The following is an 11,627-nucleotide window of genomic DNA, read 5'->3' as shown; positions in this document are numbered from 1 at the left end:
ATCTTTATCATCTGTGAAACGTTAGAAAGTGTGTGTTGAGTTCTCCCAGTGTTTCACACTCTGGGCAGAGAGAGAGGAAGGCCCAGCTGTATCAACTACAGGCCACGCGACACGCACGAACGCACACGCACACGCACGCACGCACGCACGCACGCACGCACGCACACACACACACACACACACACACACACACACACACACACAGACACACACACAGACACACACACACACACACACACACACACACACACACACACACACACACACACACACACACACACACACACACACTGCAGGTCTGTCCTCATCACAGGCTGTTTACTTTACCTCCTTTCACTCTCACACACTGGAGCCTTTTGTTTCTGCAACACACACACACACACACACACACACACCGACCCTACACACACCACTCCGATAAACATAGCCCCTCCTCACACACACACACACACACAACCGCCCTCAGTCCACCCCACCTCAACCAGTCTACCGCCCCTCCACCCATGTCCTGTCCACACCTCTCTGCCCAGCTGCACTCCTCCCACGTCCTCTAGACACCACACAGGACTGGAGTAGTATACCTGGACACTGATCTAAGGTCAGTTTTTTTCTTCTTCTGCCTAATAGTTAAGGTTAGCAGCAGGGAGGGTAAGCTGATCCTAGATCTGTGTACCTAAGAGCAACTTTTGGGCAGGTCACACACCTATCAGGAGAACAAGAACCCAGTCTGTTGGATGCTGTGACTCCGGAATATTCCTGAGGTTAGACACAACACCCTCCCCTCTCCTCCTCTCACCCCTCCATCCCCCCCCTCTTTCCTCCCCTCTGCTGTGCCCTCCTCTCTTCCCTCCATCCCCCTCTCACCCCTCCATCCTTCCTCCATTCACAGATCTCCTCTTGAGCAATAAAATGTCTATTTTCCTCCAAGCCTTTGATGCCTAATTACTATAGAACTCAGCACACCAGGTGAGCAGGTTATAGCAGCAATTTCATTTCAAGTTGGCAGACCTGTCCTGCACAAGAGGCTGCTCCATGAAACATTGAACACATGTACAGTAGTGATGTTGAGATTAAAAAGAAGAGCTTTATTAATAAGTAGATAAATTGGCAGCAAAGCCAGTCTCCAAGGTCATAATTAGCGACCATTAGCATAATTTTGCTCCTTCCTTCTGTGGCGCGAACACAGACAGACATGCCAAACACACCTCCCTCTCTCACCGGCAGCCGGGAAAATAAAACCAGGCACATACAGACACACCGGGCCGTTTTACACACACACACACACACACACACACACACACACACACACACACACACACACACACACACACACACACACACACACACACGTAAGCGTTCATGTATGCACACACACCACTGGCCCTCACGGCAAACTGAACATGCGCCGATGCTCTGAGCGCCAACCATCCAACCAATACATGATGTAAAGACAATCCTTTTAAACAACAGCACGGGAAACACGGGAAACACGGGAAACACGGGAAACACGGGAAACACGGGAAACACGGGAAACACGGGAAACACGGGAAACACGGGAACGAGAACTGGACGTCTGATGTGTTCAGAGCTCACGACTCAGGTGTCCAGCTCTCTACCTTCCCTTCTCAACTGCTGGTTGTGGGAGTTAGTGGGTTCAAAACGCACACACACACACACACACACACACACACACACACACACACACACACACACACACACACACACACACACACACACACACACACACACACACACACACACACACACACACACACACCCTGGCTGAGCGTTAGTGTTAGCTACTAAGCTTAGATTAAAGAACCACTTCCCCTGGACGACTTCATCTCTTTGATGATGACTGAGTGCTACTGTGTTAAGTCCCTCTCATATCACACATGTACATGTACTGTTAAGTCACTAATCAGCCAAGTACACTGTCCATTAACTACCCAAGTAGACTGATTGACTGTTAATCTCCATCACAGACTGACTGACCGGTGGTTAACTCACTTAACACCAGCCAGTCCAGCACAAGTGACCCACTTCAACGACGACTCACGCTGCACAGAGAGAGAGGAACGAGATGACACACACAAATCTAGAGACACACATATATATACACACACACACACACACACACACACACACACACACACACACACACACACACACACACACACACACACACACACACACACACACACACACACACACACACACACACACACACACACACACACACACACACACACGCTGGGCCCCGTATCTCATCGCATCCCAGTAGCGATGTGTTAAATCATTCATGTTAGAAACGCTCCGACGGGGGTAAAGATTTGTTTCATGTTTCATGAAGACCGAGTGAGAAACAAAGCAGTCATCTCCTATATGCTAGATGATATTACACACACCTTCAGACTGCTCTCTTTCACTCTCTCTCTCTCCCCCTCTCTCTCTCTCTGTCTCTCTCGCTGTCGCTCTCTCTCTCTCTCTCTCCCTCACTCTCTCTCTGTCTCTCTGTCTCTCTCTCCCCCTCTCTCTCTCTGTCTCTCTCTCTGTCGCTCTCTCTTTCCCTCACTCTCTCTCTGTCTCTCTGTCTCTCTCTCTATCTGTCTCATTTTCTTTCTCACTCTCTCTCTCTCTCTGTCTCTCTCTCCCCCTCTCTCTCTCTCTCTCTCTCTCTGTCGCTCTCTCTCTCCCTCACTCTCTCTCTGTCTCTGTCTCTCTCTCTATCTGTCTCATTTTCTTTCTCTCTCTCTCTCTCTCTCTGTCTCTCTCTCCCCCTCTCTCTCTCTGTCTCTCTCTCTGTCTCTCTCTCCCCCTCTCTCTCTCTGTCTCTCTCTCTGTCGCTCTCTCTCTCCCTCACTCTCTCTCTGTCTCCGTCTCTCTCTCTCTCTGTCTCTCTCTCTGTCGCTCTCTCTCTCTGTCTATCTCTATGTCGCTCTCTCTCACTCACTCTCTCTCTGTCTCTCTGTCTCTCTCTCTCTATCTGTCTCTCTCGCTCTCTCTCCTTATGTCTCATTTTCTTTCTCTCTCTCTCTGTCTCTCTTTCTCTCTCTCTCTCTCTGTGTCTCTCTGTCTCTCTATCTGTCTGTCCCTCTCTCTGTCTCTCATTCTCTCTCTCCCTCTGTCTCTCTGTCTCTCTCTCTCTCTGTGTCTCTCTGTCTATCTATCTGTCCCTCTCTCTCTCCTTATGTCTCATTTTCTTTCTCTCTCTCTTGTTCCGTCTCTTTCTCACTTTCTTTCTCTAAATCGCTGTGTTTATCTTTCCCCCTCTTAATAATAATTCTTGCTCTTCTTCTACAGAGATCAGAATGTTTTTCTAGAGAATACTACATTAACTGTCTTATGTACACAACCATTATCCTCTATTTGAACTGTGATCCTGTATTTCAATTGCTGAATAAACATGCATATTAAACAAAATATAAATTAATATTAGAATTTCATATAGGTCAAATTTAGACTGCTTAAAATAATTTCAACATTACATCAAAATGGGGCTTTAAATCCACATCCCCAAGAGGTAGTGATGTCATCTCTGTGCGACCCTTCCCCTACTACCTGTCAGTCAGGTGAAGGTTAGCTGAGGTAAGGGAACAGAACAGCGTATCAAACAGCAGTACAGAAAACCTCAGCATTTCCATAGGTACACTGTATAACTCCTGAGGGATGAGTTTAAAGAAATGTTCCATCAGATATTGAAATATGCTATCAACCCTCTCTTTAACTCTCCGTTCTCTTGCTGCTTTTCTTACACTCTGTACACTCTCCCTCCATCCCATTCTTTATCCTCTCTGTCAAGTCTACATCTATTTTCTTTCTCTCTCCCTCTCCCTCTCTCCCTCCCTCCTCTCTCTCGCTCTCTCTGGGGTGAAGTATTGAGATAGCTTGTAGTATTGTCTTACTGAGTGATCCTTCTTTACACAATCAGCTGTTTGTCCCCCCGCCTCCTCCTCCCTCCTCCTCCTCCTCCTCCCTACTCCTCCCTCCTCCTCCTCCTCCTCCCTGTGTCTTGTCTGACTCTTAAGGATATTGCCTAATATCTATTAATAGGCTGTCTATCAGGGGGAACAGTGAGACTGCAACAGGAGAAAGGGAACACATAAGCTAGTGGACTTAAGGACTCCACACTTCAATGGAGTCAATGATATTCCCTGGTTATTGTGGTGGCTAGTACAGCCATTTCAGCTAGTCGGCTAGTAGGCACACACACACACACACACACACACACACACACACACACACACACACACACACACACACACACACACACACACACACACACACACACACACACACACACACACACACACACACACACACACACACACACACACACACACCACACACACACACACACACACACACACACACACACACACCAGCCAATCTCCTTGACTTGGCTGTCATTCTATCTACTCAGTTCCAGTTACCTGCTCAATGTCATATGGGTGATGACAAGAGGAGAGCATATAAAGGATTGAGAGAAACCTTGTGACATTATTGCAGATGTACTGTATGCTAACATGACGCACCGACACAGACGCACTCTCACACACAAAGCACCCTCTGTTTCTTTTCTCTGAAATGGAGGCTGAGGGAGCGACCACGTTTCCTGTCCAGATTAACCACAAAAGGCAATAAGACAGTGGCTAATGTCACTGTCATCAATGTCATCACACACACAGCCGATGTTTGTAGTCCCAAGTACGTGTGTGTGTGCTGTCAGGGAGGACAGAAGGCATGGGCCAGCTCATGTAGTTTGTGGTCCTCAAGTGCTTCCTTCACGCACGCACGCACGCACGCACGCGCGCACACACCACACACACACACACACACACACACACACACACACACACACACACACACTCTTCTGTTCTGTTCTGCCTGGGCTGTAGTTAGTCATCACTGCTCATTGCAGCAGTCTGCATACTTCGTCATGTTGTTGTAATAGTTATTTATTTCTTTAGACTGAGTCACCACGCTGTGATTTTCACTGACATTTTACCTTGGAGAGCTTCCATATGAGGGTTAGCTGGGGAAAATAAAGCAAGTGAAATGGGACTGAAAAAGACCGCCAGTCATTCACTCGGTCACTCCCTCTTTCTCGCTCTCTTTTTGGGCTGGCTGATCTGAGAGTCGCGGGGCTAGGCCGTGAGAAAAGTTTTGGAGGGAGAAAAACGGCAAAACGACAACGTCCCCGTTGCTTTTCAGACCTATTCCCTGGTGTTTATGAGGGAAGAAGTAGATCAGTAATGTTTATTGACAGATGAACACAGATTTTCCATTGTGTGACGCTCACTGTTTAGACTCCAGTTGTTCAGTTCATCCATAAAAAGTCTTGTCCATTTGTCTCAGTCACTCTCTACGGCTCCCTGTAAAAAACACGAGTCTCGCTCAGCTCTCTGGAGTGGCCCACGGATAGAAGAGAAACAACAGGACAGACTGAACACTCTATCTCTCTCTCTCTCTCTCTCTCTCTCTCTCTCACACACACACACACACACACACACACACACACACACACACACGAACACACACACACACACACAAGGAAACAGAAACGCAGACTGGCGAAAGCACACACAAACACACACACACACACATCCACATACCCACACTTATTCACAGCTGGGCTCTCCCTTTTGCCCCGTACTTTGAAACTCTCCCACCTCACCCAAATAGCCTCCTCCCTTCCCTTGACCCCCCTCCTCCCATCCCACTCCCCCTCCTCCCCCTTTCCCCCCGTCCCCCTCCCTACCTGCAGACACAGAGTTGCTATTGTACCACCCTGGGTAAGGCCAAAGAGACTAACACTGTCTGTCATTGTGGGGCGCACAGGGATGGAAAGAGGGAGAGAGAGGGGGATGGAAGGCGGGAAGGAGGGACAGAGGACACAGGAATGAGAGAATCCCAGGACTTCGCATGGCTTCTTCCCCTCTCAGAGTCAACAGCCTCTGACTTTTATTACTCCGACCGACCATGATGCAATAGTCTGCCCTAACCTTTGACCTCTAACCCCTAGCCATGTGACTCATCTCTCGTTAGCCCCCCTCAATGAACCCACACACACACACCCACACCCACACACACACACACACACACACACACACACACACACACACACACACACACACACACACACACACACACACACAGAGGGACACAAGTGGGGCGGCCAGAGAAAAGTTTAAGTCCTCTGCGCTTTCGCCTCCAATCTACCGAGACTAATTTACCAGTCACCGATTGGCTGTTAGAGAGGTCAGCTGACAGCACTGGGGAGGTCTGTGGGTTGAGAGCGGAGGGGGGAGAGAGAGGGAGAGAGAGGGAGAGAGAGGGAGGTCCTTTAGCATTCTGCTCTGGTATTCTTCTGTCTTTCTTTCTTTTTTCCAACATGGAGACACGGTTATCAAGCCGCTCCGGGGACTGACAATATGGGCCAGACAATGAACCAGTCTGAGAGAAAGACCCAGAGACAGAGAGAGAGAGAGAGAGAGAGAGAGAGAGAGAGAGAGAGAGAGAGAAAGAGGCCCAGAGAGGCCATAGGGAGAGATAGAGAGAGAGAAAGAGAGTGAGGGGACAAGGTCTGCATTAGTGTTCAGACGGACACACCACTCAATCACACACACACCCACACACACTGTACCCCGCTTTCTCAAAACAGTCCGTAACACGCCACCCTATCCCTTTAAAACACTTAACCATTTTAATCCGCAATGCTTTTCTAGTTAATGCTACATAAATCCAATTCAATACTATTCAACTTGAATTCACATTACACACTTTGATTCCCTTAATTCCTGAATTAATTCCATTCAATTTAAAAGTTTCAAACAGTAACAAATTACACTACCGCAATTAAAATCCACTGTCATACTTTATAATAATATCCCATCATGTATTTCAATGCAATACCAATGCGATGACGACACACTTAAATACACATTTCTACCACATTTCTACATTATTATCTTAGCAGCAGAAATCAACACAAACCATTGAAGTGTTCTTGTATAACCATTTTTGCAGTTTTACTAATAAGGCACATTTAGGTGTTTAGACAACCGGTGTGGACCCACTCATAAAATGCGACATTACACCACGACCCCCCCAATAAACCCACAGGGACAAATGGTAGAGAGTGAGAGTTCCACACTGCTCCCCTCAGCACCCCTCAGCACCCCTCAGCACCCCTCAGCACCCCTAGGAGTCCCCTTCTTCTTCTCTGCCCCTTCTTTACGATCAATCTCGCTCTTTTCCCTTTATTTCTGCATCTCTCTCTTTCTATCTATCTGTCTCTTTCTTCCTCTCTTTCGGTGTCTCTCTTTCGGTTACCCTCTCTCTGTTCGCTCTCTCTCTCTCTCTCTCTCTCTCTCTCTCTCTCTCTCTCTCTGTTTCTCTATACCTCCACTCTATCCTCTCTCTCTCTCTCTCTCTCTCTCTCTCTCTGTTTCTCTATACCTCCACTCTATCCTCTCTCTCTCTCTCTCTCTCTCTCTCTCCCTGTGGAATCTGTCAGTTTGACCACAGAATCTGTCAGATAACTCACACACATACACTCATCCCACAGCTATGTCAGAGAAATCCCTCTGTTTCAGTATGTCATACAAGCATCATAGACGTTCTTAGTGAAGCTGTCAACGTATCTGAACAAGCCGTCAAATCACTATTATTTTCACAACTGAACAAAATGTCAGTGAGAAAACTTACGAATGATTCATAATAATACCAAGATATACAACAACTTAAGTACAATATTACAAAGACAATAATAACATGACATTGTAATAATCACGTTCATACACGCGGTGTATAATTATAACAATAATAATAATAATATATTCATCATCATCATCGTATATTTAAATATTACTCAGCATAAATGACTGTAAATAGTATGACGTTTTCTGGTGATTTACTCTGTACTTAAACCAATCCAGTCAAAATGTAACATGAACATGAATGTTCTTGCATCGGTCAATCTATTTAATATCTCAATCTGTTCATTCACCGTTAATGAACGATGTCTGGATGAGAAAGCTCCTAAAAACAAACCATTCTCATCTTGTTTCCATCAATTACATCTCAAACTAATCAAGAGACATATAAAAAGGAAGGAGAATTTCTTCACGTCACATGGCCAGCTCAGCTCATTTCCCTACGCACTGTACCGAACATACATTTACTGTGTTATTGTGACAGAACTTTTAAAGCTGCTATAAACCAGCAACATTAGAGTAGAAAGTGCTTTCCCACACAGTAATTGTCTGTATCTCACTTTTCTTCTCCTGATAACTCATAACTGAAGCAGAAAACAGATAAAAGCGAAGGTAAACGAGAACGGAGAGAGGGATGAGAGAGAAGGAACGAAAAGTGAACACTTACAGAGACGCAGGAACAGAAAGCATCAGGACCGATGATGATATGTCTCGCACACACACACACACACACACACACACACACACACACACTGCACTCATACACTCGCTCTCCCTCTGCGTTGAAGAGACTAATGCACAACTCTCTCTCACACACACACACACACACACACACACACACACACACACACACACACACACACACACACACACACACACACACACACACACACACACACACACACACACACACACACACACACACACACTGTAGAGAGCCTCACAGTCATAAATACACACTACACCGTCTAAACATACACGAGCCGGCACAGCTCGCCCTTTCTTCCTTCCTTATCCACTGATAGAGTACATTACTGGAAAGCAGACTTTCAACCAGACGTTTTCTAAGTCACTGTAATCCCTGCATTTATCTCCATACATTCTGCTTTTACATGTAATCCTTTACATTTTTACTAACACATAGTTTGCTGTTGTTATCTTTTCTCTCTTCCCCTCTTTGCGGATAGATGACTTATTAAAAACACATTACTGGGACATATAAATGTGTTCTTAATTCAGGGTTAAAACCCATAGAGTTTATCTCCAAACAAAAGATTAGTTTCATCTGGCGAAACAGTACAGTACTTTAATGCAATAAAAGTCAAGTGAGAGAGGGGCGTGTATCAAAAAATACTGGCATTAAAACAGGGTATTATGGGTAATCTTTCTTTCAGGGCATTAACATCAAACAGCCATTATTCCCCAGCAAAGCCCGTTTTGTTGTTGACGCGAACTGTAAATCGGTCAGAATATTTCCACCTCTCTCACACAACAGAGGAAAACGTAGGCTGTCATTGTAAATAAGAATTTGTTCTTAACTGACTTGCCTGGTTAAATAAAGTTGGAATAAAACTAATTTAAAAAAAACATCAACCCTCTCAACAGACAGCTGTGGCTGTAACGACAGAAAAACAATCCCAAATTTTAGTTCATGATCTACAAATAAAAGATTGGACATTTTGTTTAAATGTAGGCTTTTAACGTTTACTGTGTTTGTGTTCTATTTCATCTACGGGAATATACCATGAGTGGATTCTGTAAAAACAACCCAACAATTCTCCCACCCTGAACAATTTGCTCTTGTTCGATAGCATCTCGACATGAATGTGAGCTTTCTTATCTCAGGGTCTCAAAATAGCCCCTCAGATAAAGCAGAAGTACAACTAGTTGCCAGGCATTCTGAATAGTGAACTGCAGATTGATTATATGGCAGTCAGGCAGTTAGCTGGTGAATGGGAACTTTCTGAGAAACTCTTGTCAAACTGAATCACACTGTTCACGCTCTCACCTCAGCACATAGAAACAGAGTAAGGACATAACGTTTGTCACAGACACAGACACAGACACACACAGACACACAGCACACACACACACACACACACACACACACACACACACACACACACACACACACACACACACACACACACACACACACACACACACACACACACGCGCGCGCACACACACACACACACACACACACACACACACACACACACACACACACACGCGCGCACACACACGTACACACCCACATAGACAGATAGACAGACAGTGAGTAACACTGCTGCTTGAACACGGCAATGAACATGTTGACATGAACAACTTAGTTAAACTGGAACGTGTGCAGTGGAGAGAGTGAGGGAGGGAAAGAGGAAGAGAGACAGAGAGAGAGAGAGGGAGAGAGAGAGAGAGAGAGGAGAGAGAGAGAGAGAGGGAGAGCAGGGCCAAAGTCACAGATCACTTCTCAGTGTCACTCTGATTACCACAGCTGGACAACACACACAAACACGCACGCACGCACGCACGCACACACACACACACACACACACACACACACACACACACACACACACACACACACACACACACACACACACACACACACACACACACACACACACACACACACACACACACCACACACACAACCAGTTTGCTCAAGCTTGGTATCGGTAAAAGGCACAGGACAGCCAAACAAACTTTTTATCTTTCCCTCTCTCATAATCTAATTTCCTTTACCTCTCTCTCTCTCTCTCTCTCTCTCCTCTCTCTCTCTCCTCTCTCTCTCTCTCTCCTCTCTCTCTCTCTCTCTCTATCGATCTATCTATCTATCTAACAGACTATTAAAGCCTTGGAACTCCGCAAACACTATTTTGTTTCAGCAAACAGTTTTACACCAAGCAGCACTTTCTCCTTCACAAACACTTCAACAACAACAAAACACTAGCTCTCTCATTCTCCCTCCCTCCCTGCCTCTTTCCCTTTCCCTCACAGTCCTGTCGTCCCTCTCTCCCCGCGGTCTGTCTGAGCGTGCGTGTGTGTGTGTGAGAGAGAGTAAGAGCGTACGTACCTGTTAAACTCCTGAGGTAGCTCAGGGTCTGTGAGCATGCTGGAATAGGTCTGTGGGAACTAGGATTCCTCCTTCTAACACCATGCAGCTCCGACACACAGATGGAACAGAATCACAACCGCCACAACAAGCCTCTCTATTGATCCTTCAACCTCTGAGACAACGGAGACTGTTCCCTCTCTCTCTCTCTCTCTCTCTCTCTCTCTCTCTCTCCGTAGCGCTCACACACACTCAGCCTCACACCCTCCCTCCCTCTGTCTCTGTCCCTCCTCCTGCCCTCCCCTCCCTGTAAGCTGTTAGAGATGGGCTCAGCTCTTAAAGGGCCAGCGCAGAGCACGGCACAGTGTGTGTGTGTGTGTGAGAGATACATTGTGAACATCGATACAACACTGTACACAGTCATAATGACATTTGAAATGTCTGTATTCCTTTGAAACTTTTTACTGTTCATTTTTTATTATTTATTTCAATTTTATCTATGTATCTATCTATCTATCTATCTATCTATCTATCTATCTATCTATCTATCTATCTATCTATCTATCTATCTATCTATCTATCTATCTATCTATCTATCTATCTATCTATCTATCTATCTATCTATCTATCTATCTATCTATCTATCTATCTATCTATCTATCTATCTATCTATCTATCTATCTATCTATCTATCTATACGTACATACCCCAACCAGAAGCCATGGATTACAGGCAACATTCGCACTGAGCTAAAGGGTAAAGCTGCCGCTTTCAAGGTTTGGGACTCTAACCCAGAAACTTATCTGAAATCCCGCTATGCTCTCCGGCGAACCATCAAACAGGGAAAGCGTCCA

General features: G+C 45.7%; 1 protein-coding gene across 12 annotated transcripts in view; it reads right to left on the bottom strand.

Annotated features, from left to right (window-relative positions):
* Positions 1–11,627, bottom strand: part of LOC106609328 (transcription factor SOX-5) — a 326,155-nt gene that overhangs the window by 95,599 nt on the left and 218,929 nt on the right. For 11 of the 12 annotated variants that reach the window (XM_014208018.3, XM_014208021.3, XM_014208022.3 and 8 more), the window contains exon 1: positions 10,795–11,019. The exons of the other annotated variant lie outside the window; for it this stretch is intronic. In XM_014208018.3, the coding sequence (XP_014063493.1) occupies positions 10,795–10,832 (38 nt within the window). In that variant the 5' untranslated portion in view covers positions 10,833–11,019. Of the gene's footprint in view, positions 1–10,794; positions 11,020–11,627 lie in introns of those variants that run through there. 12 annotated transcript variants of the gene reach the window in all.

This window comes from Salmo salar, chromosome 07 (genome assembly GCF_965601325.2).
Source record: "Salmo salar chromosome 07, fSalSal1, whole genome shotgun sequence".
NCBI lineage: Eukaryota > Metazoa > Chordata > Actinopteri > Salmoniformes > Salmonidae > Salmo > Salmo salar.
Note: the sequence above shows the minus strand (reverse complement) of the source record. Positions and strands in the feature narration are given on the sequence as shown.